This window comes from Plodia interpunctella, chromosome 11, assembly GCF_027563975.2.
Source record: "Plodia interpunctella isolate USDA-ARS_2022_Savannah chromosome 11, ilPloInte3.2, whole genome shotgun sequence".
Taxonomy (NCBI): Eukaryota; Metazoa; Arthropoda; class Insecta; order Lepidoptera; family Pyralidae; genus Plodia; species Plodia interpunctella.
In genome coordinates, this window is record NC_071304.1 from 6,091,049 (window position 1) to 6,111,831 (window position 20,783).

Below are 20,783 nucleotides of genomic sequence, written 5' to 3' on the forward strand. Positions count from 1 at the left end.
AATCATATTATATGATCTATAATTTTATTGTAGTCTGTCAAGAAAGTGAAGAAATTAAATGAGGGCACTGTTTCCTTTTGCCTTGCACAAACACAGGTGTTCATCAACCAATCTTGTTTGACCATTTTATTTGATATTGCAATGACAAAAAGTACCTATGTAGTTCGTTTTCTTCACTTTCTTGACAGTCTGTTGGTAGCCGTAGATAGATAGTTCGTTTGAAACTTTCGATGGATAGGTAGTCACTTGATAGATGGTGAATGCCTGACGTTCATTCGGCAACACTAAATTAATTGTCATGTCGTGTCAGTCATGTTCATACCTGTGTTCATGTCATTGTTGTTTTCATTTCATTAATGGTTGATGTACTTTGAAAAAAACAGTGGAAGTGAAAATCCAAGAAAGAAATATTTCTAAACCACAATCACATGAAAATGTGGTCTTTTTTGTCAAAAAACTGGAATGACATTATTTATTTATTTTTACTGTTATTTAGCGTTGCAATAGGCCGTTATTATAGGTCTTTAGGTACAGTCCAAGTGAAGAAATGGATTGGGACACTTCTCGGTCTTCTGCTCATTTTAATAGTTTCGGGCTTTAATGCCTTTCACCCTATTCTGTCAGGAATAACAGGCATTTTAATCATTAAACTGACAGGAGTACGGTAAGTGTGCCATACTTTTACTCTACCATACTTTTCAGAAATTTTCATTTGTTGAATTATTATGAATTATTGTTTTCTAATTTTACGAGTTCGTATTTGTGTTCTTGACCTTTGGACCCCTGTAATGCAATATGTAAGCGGTAATATTAAAGATATAAGATGCATATTATCTTAGGTATTTTGGTTTATACTATACATTGTATTTTTTTATATTATTTGCTGTTGCATTTACAATGATTGACATTAACAAAATGAGACAATAGGTACATACTTTAGCTTATAGTATGCTTTAACATTTAAGTATTTTTTATATCCTTTGTACTCTCAACCTTGACATTGGCAAAGTTATTGTTTTGGCGAATGATGGCATAATGCAAGAAAAGTAGATGAACATTTTTATGAATAACAGGGATAGATTGCAAGTTACATAATTATATATTACCTATATCATATACTCACATAAATAGATTCATATAATTTGATTCAATATCATTTCAGCTACAAAAAGTCCAGTGCTGGACATAGGCTTATCCTTTTTTTTCATTAATTCATTTACATGTTTATTGAATGATTTCAGGTACTGCCATGTAGCCACATTTTTCTTCATGTTCAGCTATTTATTTTTCTTTCGGCTGGCTGATAAGTTTGGCTTCCCTCTGCCTACGGGGCAAACAAATCTGATAGAGATGATAATAGTGTTGCGTGTTGTTGGAGTTGCATTTGAAATCAATGGCTCGTGGCTGGCAATTTCTAAAAAAAAGAAAAATGAAGATAAAGAGTCCTCAACAGAATTGAAGGAAAAGGATGATGAATTTTTAGAATTAATCAGTCCAAATCTTGTGGATTTGGTGCATTACTCTTACAATTATATTGGTTTACTAACAGGTATATCTTACATATTATAAAACAAAGTCCTCTGTCATGTTTGCCTGTCAAAACTTAAAAACTACTAGGTGGATTTTTGTACTGTTTTCACCAGTGATTTCTGAGGATGTTTAGGTATATAATTAATTATGTTTTACCCAAGCGAAGTCGGGATGGGATGCTAGTGTATTTATAAATAATCTTTTTGGTTTAATAAATATAATATAGTAGAAGCTAGTAAAATATGGAATTTGTATTTTTCAGGTCCATATTACAGGTACAGAACATTTGATGATTATTTCAAGTTGCCTTTCAGCAAATATGTGGACTGCACAGGATTCACCATAAACACTCTGAAAGCTGTTCCACTGTACATTTCATTGTATTTGGCCCTTTCCAATTTATGGCCTTTGGAGGTGAGTAGTTATTGCTATATTTTTTTTGACAGCAAAATCTCAAAAAGAGATTTCTGACCACCAGTGAAGGCCTCTTTTGATCCTTAATTTTACATGTGATATGAATACTTAAAAATATTGTGACATTTTTAGTCACATTTATTTTTAGCTGTAGATGGAGATTCAAAGGTTAATTGAAATTCATATTTTTTTACATAACACTGTCACACTGTGAAAATAAAATATGACTATTTTTGCAGTATATTTTGTCTGAAGAACATAACAACAGAAGTTTTTTGTATCAAATGATGTACCCTTGGGCATTGTTTGCGGCGTTTAGACAGCGTATTTATTCTGGAATGACGTTGGCGGAGAGTGTCTGCACATCAGCTGGGATGGGTGCTTACCCCGTTGAGGGGAAGAATAGAACAGGACATGGGCCCACTGTGGGTTACATGAAATTAAAACAAATGTATGTGGAAGCAGAATGCTATTTACTTACTAATATAAAAACATAACCGAAAAACTATTTGGCTGTAGGCTTAATTTGATGATAGGTCTAATCAAACTGACAATGCTAGTACTAACTGACAAAATTAGTTTTGAGTGTTGCTGTTCATGTGCTTTTTCATGATCATTGGAATATTTTATTGACTGAGATATAGGGTTAAAGAGAAAAAATATACAAATATAGTATTAGTTCCAAATTACCGAATAAAGTTTTCTACCACAACATTGCATACTGCTGTAAGCATTAATTAGCTTAAAGCATTCTATTGTCTACTTATTATTTTATTTTGTTTTTTTTTTCTAGGCCAGAGGAGCAAGCAAAGACAACAGAGTATGACTTCAACACCATTGAATCCATGGAAGTGTGGGCTTGTGAGACTACGGTCACTCTCCGTGACTCTATGAAGGTGTGGAACAAGGCAGTGCAGTATTGGGTTGCCATGGTCGTTTACAAGAGATTCCCTGTTAAACCACTGAAGTAAGTCTAACAGGTCATCTTTACATATTACAAAACTTAGTCCTCTACCGCGTCTGTTTGTTCGCGATAAACTCTAAAAGTAGTGCACGGATTTTCATGCGGTTTTCACCAATAGATAGAGTGATCATAAGGAAGGTTTAGGGTTATCATTTATTATGTTTTTAACCGAGCGAAGCCAGGACGAGCCGCTAGTTTCGAATAAAGGGGTTAAAATATGTCTTTATTATTTTGTTTCAGGGTCCATGCAGCGTTATTTGTATCTGTAATTTGGCATGGGTTCCATGCCGGTTATTTCTTCTGCATTTATTTCTGTCCATTTTATTTGATGGCTGAAGACATTTACTACAAATTGTATTACAAGAATGCTATTGGATTGGTTAGTATTTTTAATCTTTCGTTAACACTAGACAACATTTTTGTAGTCTATATTTTGTGTACAAAAGTAGATCAATGAAAATAATTATGGTTTTGTATGGTGTTCTGTTATTGATTTATTGGTAACTCACAAAAAATAATGGAATGCAAATCGAGAAAATACAAAGTCACATTAGGATTTTGAAATAAATATAATTTATTTGAATAAATAAATTTATTTTTTTGTTAACTTGATCCAAAAATAGTTTTAAATAAAATATATATTTTTCAGAAAAAGAAGATTCTAGGTTTCGTAATGTGGTTCTTAAGGAGTCATTCAGAGTCATATCAAGCGGCTGCGTTCCTTCTATTGACGTTCGACCGAATTTGGATATATTACTCTTCTGTCTATCATTACTGGTATGGCGTGTGGCTTGCATTCTTAATACTAGGGTTGGCTCTGAATACTGCACACAAAATGTCAACTCCTAGAGTGAAAAAAGAAGGAAAAGAATCTATGGAAAGTAGAACTGATTAATTTATTTTATAGTACATAATTGTTGCTCAATTTTGAGGAGATTTTAGTAAATGTTAATGTAGTTCAATATAATTGTAAAACACATGAAAAAGTAACAAGCAATATTCTGTACAATTAGTTGCTACCCTTGACTATACTTCAGTTGACCTACTGTATAAAAAGAAAAATGAGTCTGATCGTATCTTCAAATTACTGTCTGTCGGTCTGAAAACTGAATATCGAATTAGTTTGTATTAGAACTCTGGACTGATTAACGTTTATTTTGAATTGAGATCAATCTGTTATTTTCTTTTGATGATCATGCTAGAATTAACATATACAGCTAGGGCAATTTTTTTTAACACTACACAATTTTTTACATTACACTAAGTAATTGAATACAAAAATTTCCAAAATGTATACAGTGAGAGAAAATAAAATGTTGACTTTGCACACAAACTTCGATCTGCTAATGAGCCCATTGTACCTAATAAGAAATAAAGATAAGTAATTTTATTTTTTAAACCTACTCGATTTTAACTGCACAAATTTTATGAACAGCTTTAGACGACTAAAGCTGTTCATAAAATTTGTGCAGTGTAAAAATACCATGTGTTTTTGACATATGTATTAAGTATGTTGTTATGTGGATGAGTTTGTCTTATATTTATGTACTTTATTTGGATAATGTAACATTCCACTCCGTACTAATTCGTACAGGAAACCCGCCGAATCGGAGGTGATGGGTAGATTTCTAATTAGATATCCAAGATATTTTGGGTACTTATATGAACATTAGTGATATAAGTACTTTGCATGGGGTATCGCATACATATAGTGGGTAGGTACTAGAGGTGTAAAATTAAACAGATATAATTACGCAACAAGCTGTAATGATTTTACGTTGTATGAACTCATAAAAAATGGTAACTAAAAATAAAACACTGTAGAAGTTTACGTAAATACTTACAATCTATATTTATAAATCAGTGATATTCATATGGAATTTCATTTGTAAATACACGGGTCTAGTCTTTATTTATTTTTGGATGGACTGAATAAAGTTTATATTTTAACATTTTATCTAGTTTTCTTTATACCTTCAGATTTAATGCGTTACAAGTAGGTTTTATAGGAAATAATCGTATATAAAAATAGTTTTTTTGAGATAACACTTTTGCTTTCGTTGAATTATTTAGTATTTTCTTCTTAAGTAGCAAATAACATAGTAGGCGAGACACGGCAGCATATTAACATTCAGCACCTAGAGATTCAAAGTATTTTAACATTAACATTCTATAACTTATTATTTAGGGTTAAAATTAATGCCGAATCATACTCTGGACGTAATGGTGTATCAGGTACGTCAACATCACAGTCGCACTGAAATAAATACATTTAGTAATATTAATCATGGCACTATAGTATGTTTATCATGAGTATTCTTATAAGATGATCAAAGAGCGCGAACATCAATTTTGGAGCAATGTAATGACATCCTTAGGTTTTCATAAACTCCACGTAACTAGTAACTGTCGTTGAGCATTTTGGTTTAAACTGCAGTATCCCATTATTGATAATAAACATCTCGCATAAATAAATCCAAATGGATTTCGTGCTCTTTATCTTCATACAACTACTAGCTAGTACATTTCTAATTAATTGATAGTGAATTTTTAAAATAATATGTAAGTAAAAAAGTAAACTTGTGACAAAAATGAGAATTACAGATAGCCAGAGCCATAGCCTCATCTATTTGCTTACAAAAAATGCATGCAAAAATATGGTTTGATTACTTCCATACTCAATGTTATAAATAAATACAATCATCAAAATTGACTATACTTTTACCCATCGAAGTATAATATGGTACAAGAAATAGAAAAGTTCGTGAATAATATTGAATCTATATAGATAAAATGTTATTGGTTAAAAGCTAGGGATCCATCTATGTCTATTGTTATATGTGGGCGCGGTACTTATACTAATTACTGTGTTAAAAAAATCAAGCATTTATACTTTAAATAGACATAGAAGGTTCTAAAATTTTCTTTACTCGAGCAGCTAAAACTTAGCTGATTATTGTTTTCCATAAATAAATTATACCACTCTCATAGTATCATTAGTATTAGAAGACCCATTTTTTCTATATAATAAACATAATTAAAGCCATTACACTGCATAAAAAGAGTTTCCTCCACAATATGTAGATTTGTATGTTAAATTGTTCTGTTTGTTATTTAAGCGTCATAGTAATTAGGGTGATATACACACGTGATTATACCACATTTTGGTTGTGGGTTGAACCCATGATAGAATATTGGAAAGGTTTTGCTTTTTACTATTAATTTTGTGATCAATAAATTAGTGCAACTTAAAATAATAGATAATAAGAGAAAAAATAAAATGAGCAGGTGCTCATCATGCAAGGCGGGGAAATATACAGAGAAGCCACACCGATTGTTGGTCAAAGCTGTGTGTTATTTACCCAACATTCCAGCCATAGGACACTGGTCTATGAGTGGTGGCCGCACTGTGGTGCGCATTACTTTGCCCATAGTTTTTGTTTTGAACAGGCGTCTGATAACTCGGCTGACCTGAAGGGTAATATTGCGGATTAGAACTCCTAACATTGGAACTGTAGGATGAGTAATTAGGGTTCTCCATTATGGGTCGCGTGTTGAAGAAACTGTTCAAACCTCCGTTTTTGGAGATAGTGTTGACTAGTCCTCCGAGGATGCCGGACAGGCTGGAGCTGCCGCCCGCGCCGCCGCCGCCGCCGCCGCTATTGGCGTACTTGTTGATGGTGCTGAGGATGCTGTCCAGCGGACTGCCGCCGCCTCCGGAACTGGACCCGTAGGGAGAGTTGCCGCCATACGGGTTGCCTCCTCTGTTGCTCGAGCCGCCGTAAGGCGAGCTCCCACCGTATGGGGAGCTGCCTCCATAGGATGAACTACCGCCGTGGTTTGAGTTGCTACCGTATGGAGAGTTTCCACCATACGGCGAACTACCACCGTAAGGGGAACTGCCGCCAAATGAAGAGCCACCTTGATTAGATCCGCCGTAAGGTGAGTTGCCTCCGTAGGGCGAGTTGCCGCCGTAAGGCGAGTTTCCTCCGTAAGGTGAATTGTTTCCATATGGGGAATTGCCCCCAGGAGGCGCAGGGGGAGGGTAGTTGGGTACGCTATCATCTCGAGGTGGCACGTAAGGCTGCAGCTTAGGCGTGGTGGGACGGGGAGCTTCTAGCACTGCGTGCGAGCCTGGAATGTCAACATAAAAGTTATAGGCAGATTGTGAGCAATTCAAAAGTATTTCAATGGTTCGGCATATCAGCATACACTACACACTTAGGTACACAGCCTTTTAGTTTTAACTTCATTAAGAACTTGTACAAGCGCTCAAAAATTTATATTGAGCAGTGCAAAACTTTTCAATCAATATACTTTTATTATTAAAATCTAAAGTGCAATCAGAAGTAAAGTGGCTACACAAGTTTTCGAACTCTTGTTGGTTGATACGGCATGGCCCGGGGCATTTATGTTCCCTTTTTTACGGAAAACGAAAAACTAGGAAAAGTTTCGATTGCGCTCGGCATATCAAAACTTTGCTGTATTTTGTGCCGCGCTTACCTTCGACTTGAGACTTCTTCTTGCATGTGGGGTAAGTGCCGCAGTTGGAGGTGTGCCCAAACGAGCATGGGTCCTCAGCCAATACGCATACTTCGCTATTCAAACAGCCAATGTCTTTGCACGTGCGTCCGTATTCTGAAATTTAAAAAAATAAATTTAATTTGCAGGTACAAAAAATTAATTTATTTCGTTGCATAAAGCGTTTTGATTTTCATATTAAAACAAGAATAGGTACCTACAAATACATCAAACTTTTTTTACGTGGATACTTTTACAATAAATATCATATCACTATAGTCATAGAGTTGAAATCTGTTGAATATGTTATTTTGTAAGATATGACCTCACGTTGGACTAATAACTAGTTTGAGCACAAAGCCTCATTTATATCGCAACAAGGACGTATTTTTTTACTTGACGATCTCTTCTAAATAAATGATGGAACCAGATTAAAATAATTTTATAATAAAATGGGCAATACACCATATTTATGATGGTGGCAGATGCTTGAGGTTTCTGTTCTTTTCCTGGGAAATTCGCTGCTCTTGGCACTCGGATAAAGTACTTTATACTTTTTTTACATATAGGATACATGCCTAATACCCACGTTTAGGACTTTTGACGTCAAAATATAAAATAGTTGTTGAATAGGGCTGGTTGTAGAAGTAAAAACATCGCATGAAATGAATACAACTTTCCTGACTATAAGTTTGCCTCTTTTATAACACGAAAGATTTTTTTGGCGGGAATACTGATCATTTACATATATACGATTATACCTATACTTATGTCGGGCTCCTCGAGGCAAGGAGAGTCAATATCACACGTAATAAAGGCCAACCAAACGGAAAAGTTTTATGTAAGTGGATTGTTTTCATTGTTTTTGTTCAGTTTGTGGCGGTGGTGGAGTAATGGTTAAGACGCCCAAAATATTTTAAATACATAATTAATATTTTCATTGATAATTAAATGCTTACTAATAACGGTGAAACATAAACGTACGAAACCTGATATTCAAATGTAGGAAGAAGCAATACATTTTAGTCTTTATGATACAGCAGCACGGCAAGGCTGTGAGGGGCGCACGAAACCCCATCGTGGGTATTGAGCCTTCTTGAATTTTCCTAATGAACATCCATAATACGTTTTATACGAGTTTTTCCTTAGCGTTTGAGATGCGAGTTTTTTGCATGTTCAACGAGGAAAATTGGGGAGAAACAATGTAGAGATAACTAAGTAAGTACGTACCTCGTCGTAACGATTAATCCAACCTAGGTACTTAGGGTATGAATACTACTATTATGAATACGAAAGTTGATGTGTGTGGAACTTTCACGAAATTTTGAAGAAATAACTTTCATGAAACACGGGCAGAATATACTTAACTTGGAACATAGTATAAGTTTTATCCCGATATTCCTAATAAGTATGGCCTAGGGTGCCTGGGGAGCAGCTTGTATTAGAAACAACAAAAGTCAAGCCTATTTAGTTGACTTGCATATATAAATACTTTATTATAAAAATTCAATAATGGATCGAAATGTCATAAAAGTAAACGCGTGTCAAAAAAGCAATATAATAACGTTGGTAATATTCAAACCAATGATAGTAGAGCATCTTTAGTGGCGCGTTTTGTAATAGATGTTAAATTCTTCGATTTTTCGCATAAAGCTACTTCGCTCATTTCGAGGCAAACTGAGAATATTGGATAACATCTGTTGCACATAAATCATCTCACTTCCGAGGACAGAGTAGTAAAAAACGGGCATGGTTTCAAGACTAGCATCTAGGTACTAAAACACAAGTAATAACTTGTAAAAGTAGATGCTGCCATTAATGATCATTGCGGCCAAATTAGAGCATAATTTGAGAAGTATAGGCATTTTGAGTTACAATAACTTTGATATTTACTCAAAAGTTATTGTGGACATTGGTTCACAATAACTTTTTTACCATCTTTTAGTCAGCACTTCAGCAGCCCTACATGGACGCCTCGAATACTTATTTAATGAAAAAGGAAAATATACGGCCGTAATTGCTAGTAATAAAATCTTACAACATCATCATAAAAGCAAAAATCCACATAGAAAGTGTTTTATGCTGAAGTTTGAAGAGGAATTCACAGAGGGCTTAGATATTTCGACTCACAAGGTACAGTCAATAGCACGTCGTCACACTCAAATGTACTGCATACCATCGTTATCGCTGCCACGTAGAGGTGCCTGCGAGATAACTTTAGATGCATTTGACTGTACAACTTTACCGGCAATAAAAACAAATAAAAAGGGAATCATAAGACTGGATCATAAGTCATTGTTTTGTTGCTTCCGAGGCGGGTTTATGTGAGCATTAGGTAATGGATTCCCGCCATATCTTACGGCAATCCGAGGACTTGTACGTGCTCTTCGAGACCGCAAACCATGAAAATGTTAAGGCTGAGTGCAACTTTATAACTAATCATGATAAAAGAGGAATGTCATTAATTTATGATCTTTACGTTCCTAAACATAGCCTTATTAGGTTCTGTTCGCACACCTAATATATTCATATTTCACCGCGCGGTTTATTTCTCGAAATTCTGTGACATATTGAATCTTACTAGAGTATTCGCATATGCTGTGAAAAAATCGCGAGGAAGGTACTTTCCGAGTGCGGAATGTAATTCGCCAGATAAAATTCCGCGCGGTGAAATATCGCAGTGCGGACAGCCCTCAATACCTATATAATTTGGTAAAATATCCAATTTCCTCAGAGAAATTTACAGAAACGGTGTGAATAGGAGAAATTTTAATTGGCCAAACATACAAGAGTATTGTTTGTTTCTTAAATATAACATTACTGCATAAGAAACTATATTGAAATAATGACAGCAACGGCGAACTTATCATTCATCATCCACTACTACGGTAATGGAAGTTTGACGAAAATTGAACAAGAAAATCAAGGACCTGAATGATACATTGTAAAGACTATTTCATTTATAAACACTTATACTTACATAAGAATATTTATAATGATTGGTGAAAGTTGAAGAATCTCTTAAATCAAGTTAAATTGTCTTCATTCAAAATTTTATTTTGTGTCACTTTAAGATATTTTTTTCCTTTACGAAAGGAAATATTAGTTTCAATATATATGAAACAACCATAATCTTGGTTAATTAAATGCAATTTGCTTTCATGCAAGTAGTTTTTACTTATTTGGAGAAAATCGTTTTTTTTGTGTGTATAAGATAGATAATTTATTCCATCGTAATTATCAGAGCAACGTCTTTACTTTTCCATGATAAGTCCACAACAGTCCTCCGGCTAGGGAATGCGGTAAGATCCTGTGATTACATTCTAAGGATCAAGGCGACTAGGTGTTTAAGTTCTACTCCTGGTCACGTAGGGAGCGTTAATGAAGTTTTGAGGTGGGGTTTGCGATACAATGTTGTTGGAGGCCAAGGAGTAATTAAGAAAATACGCTGAAAAATATAATCTCGACGTTACTTACTCGTAGTTGCCTGGAGACTTTAAAACTTTCAAGTATAAAGAAGTTATCAAATTACGGCGAAACTACAGATTACACATGCAAGTAAAATGGGCAAGTAGGTCGCATTGTATCGACAGAAACAAGAAGAAAAAATATTTTGTATGATTTTGAGCGAATTATAAAATCCACCCATGAACAAACGGATCTATCTACATAAAAGGAGCACTTCCATTGGCGTGCTAAGCTACCAGTCCACACTCTGCGCTCAAGTGCACACTGTTTATATTCCCTTCAGAGTAGACAAATGATGAGACATATTTCGCGTCTACAGTTTCTCCGCATGCTATATGTGCGAGTAAAGAATACCATTTATTTTATTTACATATATATCTTCCAACTCAGTGGGAAGTGATTGCCCACGACTACTTCGGTTTATTTAGAGAATTATTCTAAGAATATATAAACTATTGATCTTAGAAACTAAACTGTATATTTTGTAGTAAGTATAAAAAAGTAAAGCATATCCTATTCTTATATTTAGCTACGACTTGTTTACGTAACATATAAACATAGTAACCTACCATGATTTCAAACATCGACATAACTTTCTGAGATTTACAAATACTCGTTCTATTCTTTTCTCTTGAATCAGTAAAATGTTGAGCCAATTATGGATATGAAGTGCCAGATGTACCCTACATGATAACGTCGGCATATGTTTTAAACAAAGATAAAAATTGGATTTTCGAAAGATATAAGGCGTACGTACTCAACAAATTGCAACCGTCGACTCATAAATTTTTATCATGTTGATTTATTCCTATGTTTATGTGTTCAGCTCCTGTTGATGTGTTGACAGAACATGATTCATTGTTTTTCTCCACATGTCTTCAAGTTTGTTGGAAATTGTGTGGTTCATAAACAATATACGTAGATGAGTTGGCACATTGTCTCAATGAAACTATGTAAATTGTGGACTTACTGGAAAACCCGTCGGCGTAAAGTACCAGGGTAAATAGCAGCAGGGACGTCCTCCAATCCATTTTCGTTCTGAAAATTAAAAGCAAACCATTGAAGTTATAGTGCATTATGTACGTGTTATCAAATTAATCTATGTGTTATGGTACTTCATAGACGGAATATCCTACTAATACTAGACGGGTTGTTATGAAATTTGGTACACAGGTAGAATACGATCTGGAATAACACATAGTGTTTATTTAGAAATTCCCACGTGAGCGAAGCCCCGGTGCGCAGCTAGTATTTTTGTGTATTTGGCAACAGACAAGGAGGATATACCTATCAGCTGCAATGTTCTGACGATAAAGGACACCGAAGACCATCCTTAAATATAAGGAAAAAGTTCAACAGTAATAAATATGCAGCAGACATAAGGCGAAAGAAAAAGTAGGAAACCGGATCTTGGGCTCCGCGGAAGAAATTCCGAGAAACACTTAGAGAATTGCTAGAGTAGACAATGTAGAAGCTACAATCAATATTCCATTGATAAGACGATCTTATTTCTCTGATCTCTGAGTCAGGGATTTGAATAAATTTATTCAAAACAAAGCTAAAACCTATAAACAAGCCAACTTTAATACTGCAGACAACAGTATGGATGTAATAATCAAAAAAGGTTTTTATTACATGACATGAAACCTAGACAATTTCGTTGCGCTGCAAAAATTCCAATATAGCTGGACGGTTGCAGAGAAATGCAGACACGACTACATCATACTTTCGGTACAATGTGTGAGCTGTGAGAGTGCGCAAGAAGATGAAATAGCTCGCCGACACATGTACCTCAACAGCACGTCTGTCCGACAGATCAGCCGAAAGTTTATGACACCTACCTACATTCCCCGAGCAATTTCCTCCGAAACTGTTTCGTATAACCTCGTTACCAACTACTGCTGGGTAGGTAAACGTTTTGCGGATATGGCACAAGTTGTTTCCCTTTATTGAAAACTTTGTGACAGCATGCGGCGTTTCGTTAAGTATTATTAATGCTGTACGAATGTTCTGCTAGTTCTGATCGCAGCAAGTTGCTCCGTGCGATCTTGGGCGCCATGTTTTATGACAGAAAATTATACTTCCACTAAAGTTCCGACAGGGATCAAAACTCGGGCCATGTGATACTTATAATAGGGAAAACATATACAGTATTACTGTATTACGTCGTTGTTTATCGCACTTTATTATATTTGAAATTGACAGAAAGAGACAAAACATACTTTAGCTTAAACTTTTTATGAATCTTTTTTATGAATCTAATTACGATTTTTTATAGTCTATTTTTTCTAGAATATTAGCAAATAAAAAAAACGCTGAAATTTTACTTTATCAGGGTACTTACATGTGAACAGGTTTCACACAAAAAATAAGTTTGAGAACTATAAAGAATACTAGACAGGAAAGAAGTATGGGCAGACGTCAGAAGTCCTTGTTGATACTGATCTTATTGCGCCAGAGAACTTGTTCTTGATAAAGGTCGTAGATATCGACCAATGAAATGAGAAGACCAATAAAGTTCGTCATATCCTCATAACATATCAAATTGCCACCTACAATAGGTGTATTGTATGCTGTAGATGTTGTTGTGGATAAAAATAAAGGAAGCATCACAGGGAAATATACTCACGTAGTATTTATTAGCACAAATATCGTGACAGAAACCAATTCACAGCACAAAAAGCTTTACCTATTTTATAGTTGACACAAATAAACCATTGGGAGATATATTAAAGTAAATTGGGGTTCGTGAAAAACCAACTGAACCAAGCGACTGAAATGAAACTAAATCCGTGGGTAACTTGATGGGTAAGGGTGGTGGCACGGCGGGGTGCGCCCTAAGGTTGTAGGTCACTGAAGGTCAGTAAGGTTCCGAGGGCATATAGTCACGCAACTCCTTGTCATTAGATGAGAACTAAATTATTAATAAACCATAGATTTTGTAGCATTCATAACTGTTACCATTTGACATTTAGATCATTATCGAACTGAGATCGACTAAATACTTATATAGTAATTGGAATAAGATTTACAAGATTTATTAGATATATAATACAAACGAAGAATAATAAAATAATCGGTCATTATTAAATAAATTATAATAAAATAGTTCTTCATTTCAGTGAAATCTTGAATATTTTTGTCGATTAAGAAATCAAGAAATCCATCAAATATGCACCGAACGTCCAAGTTCGCCCAACTTAACATTCAGAAGCGTTCGTTTAACTTATAATGGGCAGCGCTCAGACCCCTTTTCAGGTGTGCTGATGAGATTAGAATTAATGGTCACGTGCTGATTAAAAAGGACTATGTAGAAATTAAAAGGACCCCTGGGGGGATATTACATGCCATAGAGCAGAAATTGGATAGCGATACGAGAGATATATTGCTCGACATAAAGCCGTGCTCGGTAACTTTCTACCCATTTCCGGCAGCCCACTTGTGAATCGTATTTCGGAATCCTTTTTATCTTTTTGCGGGTGCGGCGCGGCGTCGGGATGCGAAGTGACAGCGCCACACAGCCACTTCGCAGCTCATATATCACTTGAGCCTGTAACGGCCGTGTTAACGGCCTGCCTGTCACCTCCGCGCTCAGCCGCCGCCCGTCCGTCGCGATGCTCTATTATCTATATAATGGATTCGTAATGCCTCATATTTGTTCTGCCTTGTAGAACAAAACGTTTGTCTTTGTCAATAAGAATAAACGGTTCCCGGGCGGAATTTTGTTTTCGAATTCCAACTGATATAGGACGGACAGATATTAGATTCTGTACATGACATATCTTATTCTATCTTTCATAATGTTGTAGAATGTTCTGAACAAATTGTACATCAGAAATTTCTGTAGCCAAATGGACGGATTCAAAGGATGACAAATGGAGCAATATGGCACCGCAGTACGTGACGAATAGGGAATAAAGTTTCCGAAGATTTCCGAGTTCAAATTCCGGTGGCGATGCACCGCACTTCTTCCAGTCCACAAATTCAGGGATTGCAAAAGACGCGGCGGCATAAAGCAATGGTGTCGCTGGCTGCGATTTATATCGGCGGAAATCTCCGATGTGTTCACACTTTACGCTTGCGGGACACACGGCGGCGGTAAAATGGAAGTAGAATCGTGTCGGATTTACACGGCTTCTTATATGAGATCAGATTGAAAATAGTGTAACTTAGGTGGGTCACCGCTATTTTGCCAGTTTGTATTATGGAGTTATAAATGTGTTCCAATTGAGATTTGTCCAGTCCATTTTACTTTCCACGTAATTTATTACAGGTTAAAGTTTTCGCTTAAGGTTCGTTTTTGATGATATTATTTTGTTGGTAAATTTGAAGGAAGCAAATGAATCAACGACATATAATAATGAGCATATATGTACGCCCGAGGCCCTAATTCCACGGGACCTAAGGGAACCTATAAATTTATTCGATCCAATGAATATCTCATTGGATGGCCAGTTCTAGATTCTAAAAAGTCTAGATTTCAGAAGATATTTCTATGCCTGATAGCAAAATAATAAAAATATCTCACCAAGTTCTTTTAAATTCAATCAATTCACATAAACACGGTTCACCAAATCTCAAACTGCGCAACAATTGATGATAACGACACTAGAGGGAGACGTCAATTAGCATGGCCACAGATTGATAACAGTGAGCGTTTGTGAATGAGATCATACATAATGTGGGCTTAGAGGCACGTAATGACTATAGTATAGTTGGCTATCAGGAAATATTTAGCATTTTTTCTGCAGCTATACTGTGGTAGACAAGTAATGATGGTGGAGTCAACATTTTATTACACAAAGTTTTGTTTTTCTCAAGAAACATAAAAAAATATTTTCTAAATATGCAATGTCATTCATTAAATAGAAAACACAGAACTTACTTATTATTTACATATACTCTTTCAATGGCTTTTCTAGTTTGAACTCAGTAGTATTATACAATGCCACAAAAGCCCGTCTTTCTCAGTACATTTCTATAGAAAAGTTATTCATTCGTGTAGCCGATTGTCCTGTATAGCTAAAGAACTTCTCAGATACGGCAATATTTCTGATAACTTGGGCCGTTGGTTACGCCAGCGTTTGTTAGGCCTATTATACAGCTTACAGTCCTGGCAGTTACTGTCAAAGTTAGCCCGTTTAGTCATGAAACAATTGAATGATTGCACTATAAACAAGCCAGACTTATTGAAGTAATTACAAACTTAGCCGAAAGGTCATTAGAAAAGGATCTAATAGATTTAGAGTCGGACTATTTGCAACCATTGGAACGTGTAACATTCTTACATCGGTTGGATTAAGGCCAAAAGGATTGAAGTTAAAGCAAGAACATAATTTACGAATCTGGCGATAAATGTAACATTTCGTGTTACGTTATTCATAAAAGTTTTACGACTGCATTATATGAGTGTTAGCTATCAATAACCTAAGCTAGTTTCACAGAAGAGGAAATCGAAACTGAGTAGTACCCGCTTGTATTTCCTTTACCACTGTTTGTCAGGGCTTTCTTACTTTTTATCAACCCATAGCTTGAGTTTGATTGGAACTTTGAGTAACATTTTTAAGGTTAACTGAAATTGGGAAGTTTGGAACCGTAAGTTGAAACAATAGAAAAAGAAAAGAAGTTTATGATAACCTTTTTGTATATTTAGAAATCATGCTCTTTCTAATAATTTGAACTCAGACTAATAAATCTTATCTGATTCTTAAAGTAGTTAAGAAGTGTTTATTAAGGGACTGAAAACCGTACAAGCCGATTCCATGGCGGAAATCAGTATTGATTCTGGGAAAATTCATAACAAGTTGACTTTATCGTACCTACGTTTATACATATTTTACGAACAACATCACGAAGAATAAGTCAAATGTCAATTTGTTATCTCAATATTTACGAGGATAATGTAAACAATATATTGTGTGGCAATAATATAAAACTAGTTTCCAAATCGTGTTAATGGTTTAAATCTAAAACATTAAACTTTTTCTCTCTCTCTCTCATCTCCGCATGTTCCAGGTTATGGGCTGTTAATCCCGGGGTCAGCGTAAAAAAATACTAATTTAATTATTACAATTTTTGGGAATGCTATTTTGGCTTATCTGCCTGCTTACGGTACGTGCCTCGTACGACATACACGTGGAGTACACAAATACTAAACTTGATTAAAATAATCACAATAGGTTAACATATGTAATTTACTGTACTCTACTGTATAATTACAACGTGGTAAAAATAAGAGCCAAAAAACACATACGAAGACAACCCCAATTAATTTCAAGAGGAAAATGTTGCCAGCATTAAAATGATTTAATTTAACAAGGAGAGGAGCAGATAGCGTTGAAAAGGTCGCACTAAAGCCGGACAATTACATTTGCTCGAATTATCATGTTGACATTCGTTACAAAGGAGGACATTTGCCCACAAAATGTTTGGGTACACAATTGACCGGACAAAAACATGCAAGTGTAAATGCTGAATAATGGTTCCATAGGCGTGGCCAAACATAGTATTTTTATCTCATAATGAAGGCACAAAACGTAGTATACTAATTTAATGTTCGATACTCGGCGATAATTAGTCTAATTTGCTGGTCCAACATATAATGTAAACAATAGAATACTCGCGTCTTACCATTTTCCATGGTTTTGTTAAGAGAAAACACTCGAAATCTGTCAAGATGTTACTTCTATTTATGGTAAAAACTCCAATTGCATATATTGAATGGGTGCGGAACGGTTGTTTTAACATAGTCGTTTCATAGTACCCATAAAATAGAAACTTCAGCGACTGGCAGAACAAGCAGTTCCATTTTAGAATTTTGCTTCAGATTTTTAGTTTAACTAAAACGTGACTTAATTCTGTTCGGTCTCGGAGCAGTATTAGCAGGCTGTCGTTGGCACAAAGCCATAATTGTACCGTTGGGCACTGGGGCTCCACAATACTTCAGAGGAAGTGGTCCCTCAAACTAGACATTTTTATTGTCCGCACAACGTCATGAATGAAACATATTTTTGAAATATTTTTTGGGGTTTTAATTTAATAATGACTATGTGCTTTTCAGATTTTGAAACCATTTTATGTATTTTATTTTGGTAGGTATCTACTTAAAACCGCACACATTTTATGTATAATTATAGAATTGAATAGGTATGTCAAGTATCCTGAGATAAACATTTTACGTCAAAAATCTTGTTATTAACTAAAATGTAATTTATGAGCGAAACGAAAGTTTAAGGTTCAAAGCCTTGGACAATTTGGAAATGGACCTTACTGTACATATGCGCCCTTAGTAGCGAAATTGGAATTGGAAACTTTCAAAAGTCATTTGAAAAGTAGGTACCTAAATATATTATAGCTATATATATATAGTATAGTTATATTATAGCTAGAACAGTAAACTAATTTGTAGGTATTTTACTTTTTATGTTAGTATTTCTTTACGCTCCATCAGTCAGCATTCCATCAACCAGCATCAACTTAAAAACAAATGCTGAAATGCTGATAGGAAACAAAAAGTTACATAGGTATAATTGCGTCTGGCTGGGATTTACCGGAAGTTACGCCAATGGCGGGTGGGCGCCATGTTGAATTTTTACCGGAACTTATTCAAATTCAAAATTCAAAAATTCTTTATTCTTTAAACATAATGCTTTAAACATAGGTTGCCAGGACTCACCAATTAAGTTAAAAACCTGTGTCTGGCAAGTCCCGCTCTTACGACAATGACATTGCAGGTAAAGAATATATAAAAGCACAACAAAGAGAATATTATTTAACTTATATGTATACAGACAGATATACTTATATTTATTATGCAAGTATACACGAAAAACATAAATGTAGTAGACGTAAATGCTAATCAGTTATTTGACTATATGCAAATCATTTAAGTGGGATAAGAATTGCTTCAGTTTCCTCATAAGTGAGCTTCTGTAACCAGGATGACACCTCTCGCTTACATTCCTGATACGTTTTAGGGTATATTTTTAACTTATTATTTATACTTTTATACAGATATTCTGAAAGCTTATAGCTTTGTTTGGACGCAAATATTGTATTTGTAACTATCAAATTTATAACGTTCATGACTTATGACCAAGTTTATGTTTAAAGCAGCAGAAACTTGGTAAGTTAAACAGTATATATTAATTCACATAGTTTAGCTTACATTAGACTTTGTAAAAATGCATGTACCTACCAGTAAAATATGTGAGACGGGAATTATAGGTATTTAATTCAAAATGCAAAAAAATATATTATCTTCATTACTATGACTTGTATCTATATATCTGCCTGCCTGTCACATTTTTGCAGCTGGGCAGATTTAGATCAAATTTGGTATAAATATAGTTAAAGACCAAGGGTTAAACATACACATTGGGTGATCACCAAATGTGTATGTAATAAGTAAATAATGCTTCATTAAGGTATATTAATATAGTTGAAAGGAATTGAAAAGCACTAATGTGGAAAGTGAAGAAAATGAAATGAAGAAGGAAATGAAAGAAACCTAATTTTCTCTAAAATAGGTATTAACAATTAAATTACATATAATACTTAATTAACATCCATAAATACTTTTTTAAAGGTGATTCCTATTTAATTTACCATAACCAAAGAATGCATATTTTCCAAGAGAGCTTTAAAACAGAGTAACCTCCTCCAAGCATATTAATTTAACCAAAAGCATAGAAGACTAATTAGTAATCTATAGACAAGATCATAGATTACAAAAATTACAATTAAAATGTTACCTAAATTCGGCTACCAATATATTAAGAAGCATTCACTGAACAGTAATAACTAATATGAATTCTATTTACAGTATATGTTATGGTTATCTTATTTTACATGGCGCACTGCCAAGTTTTAGTTTACTATTTCCAGGGTACAAAATGCCAAATAAATAAAGGTTAGATCTAACTGCTGGGAGTAAAGAAAAATGCCTTCATTCCACTTTGACTACAAACTAGGATCTGCTGGTAAAGAAAATAAACACTCGCTCTTTTAAAATTTTAAGTGGATTTATGAAATATGACATCTATTGATAGAACATGAGGAATTTTGTCCATACACACATACGCATATTAAAATCCAATCTTTAACCTATTACATTTATACCTATCGTAACTGAAACAGTTAGGTACCTACCTAGGTACCTAACTGTTTCAGTTATATGTTTTAATGAAGAATGTTTATTGTAGTTAGTAATACCAGAATACACACAGAATAACTATTAAAGAAACGGTATTTCCGTAAAATCATGACTATTATGGCTATTCTTACTATAATGTAATGACTCATTCTATAAAGGAAAATTTGGATTAAAATAACGGGTTACTATGGGTTTTTATTTTAACGGGTTAGTTACTTTCCCTTTTAGCATTGGGACAAAATGTAGTATGTTTTGTATGGAAACAAATAAAGACGATGAGAATATTGTCTAATAACTTACCAGATATATTATGAGAGCGTTATAAAACAAGGTAACTACTTCGGTTTATTCCCAACAGGATGTAGTTATAAAAACACTGAGAGCACACAAGGTCACAATTAATGAAAATACGTCAATCGGGATTATTTCGAGACAAATGTTCAATAGATTATTATAATTATTTTCTGCTAGAAGGCAAACACAAAACAGTACAACAGCTGGCAGGCTGGCCACAGCACAGACACCGCAGTGCTAGGCTTGTGTTGACATTTTACATCAACTGTCACTGTCTGTTGCCAATAACGTGACATTTTGATTTCTTTTATTTTGCATGCTTGGTGCTTACCTACCCTTTATGCCAGTGTATTTTTACAATAGGGCATATTACGCAAAACTCAGCGCAGATGGCGCTACTGGTACAAATAAGGTACACAAACATTGCCAATGGAGGCA

At 34.8% G+C, this 20,783-nt stretch overlaps 2 protein-coding genes across 6 annotated transcripts; one reads left to right on the forward strand and one right to left on the reverse strand.

The window, feature by feature from the left end:
- The first annotated feature begins 299 nt into the window (after positions 1-299).
- Positions 300-4,862, forward strand: frj (farjavit). The gene is made up of 7 exons (XM_053751369.2): positions 300-664; positions 1,242-1,549; positions 1,793-1,944; positions 2,184-2,395; positions 2,738-2,911; positions 3,149-3,287; positions 3,558-4,862. Exons 1-7 carry the CDS (start codon positions 429-431, stop codon positions 3,801-3,803), a joined length of 1,467 nt encoding a protein of 488 aa, XP_053607344.1. The 5' UTR covers positions 300-428; the 3' UTR covers positions 3,804-4,862.
- On the reverse strand, positions 4,658-20,573 carry LOC128673496 (uncharacterized). Of its 5 annotated transcripts, XM_053751373.2 has the most exons (6): positions 20,352-20,573; positions 11,868-11,935; positions 7,412-7,546; positions 6,482-7,042; positions 6,271-6,379; positions 4,658-5,165 (listed from the first exon to the last, which is right to left on the reverse strand). In XM_053751373.2, exons 2-6 carry the CDS (start codon positions 11,926-11,928, stop codon positions 5,105-5,107), a joined length of 927 nt encoding a protein of 308 aa, XP_053607348.1. In that variant the 5' UTR covers positions 11,929-11,935; positions 20,352-20,573; the 3' UTR covers positions 4,658-5,104. The 5 variants fall into 5 exon arrangements, with proteins under 5 accessions (XP_053607348.1, XP_053607349.1, XP_053607345.1 ...); XM_053751374.2 differs by lacking the exon at positions 6,271-6,379; XM_053751370.2 differs by having other exon boundaries at positions 4,971-5,165; positions 6,271-7,042; positions 20,352-20,493.
- Positions 20,574-20,783: the final 210 nt, after the last annotated feature.

What these genes read in the sequence shown, in the direction of transcription:
- frj (XM_053751369.2), top strand. Translation starts at nt 429, where the DNA reads ATGAAAATGTGGTCTTTTTTGTCAAAAAACTGGAATGACATTATTTAT. An exon ending in ATTAAACTGACAGGAGTACG is followed by an intron (nt 665 to 1,241) that starts GTAAGTGTGCCA and finishes GAATGATTTCAG; the next exon opens with GTACTGCCATGTAGCCACAT. An exon ending in TACATGAAATTAAAACAAAT is followed by an intron (nt 2,396 to 2,737) that starts GTATGTGGAAGC and finishes TTTTTTTTCTAG; the next exon opens with GCCAGAGGAGCAAGCAAAGA.
- LOC128673496 (XM_053751370.2), bottom strand. Translation starts at nt 11,928, where the DNA reads ATGGATTGGAGGACGTCCCTGCTGCTATTTACCCTGGTACTTTACGCC. An exon ending in TTACGCCGACGGGTTTTCCA is followed by an intron (nt 7,547 to 11,867) that starts GTAAGTCCACAA and finishes TTTAAATTTCAG; the next exon opens with AATACGGACGCACGTGCAAA. An exon ending in TCCTATGGCTGGAATGTTGG is followed by an intron (nt 5,166 to 6,270) that starts GTAAATAACACA and finishes TATTTATTTCAG; the next exon opens with TGCGACTGTGATGTTGACGT.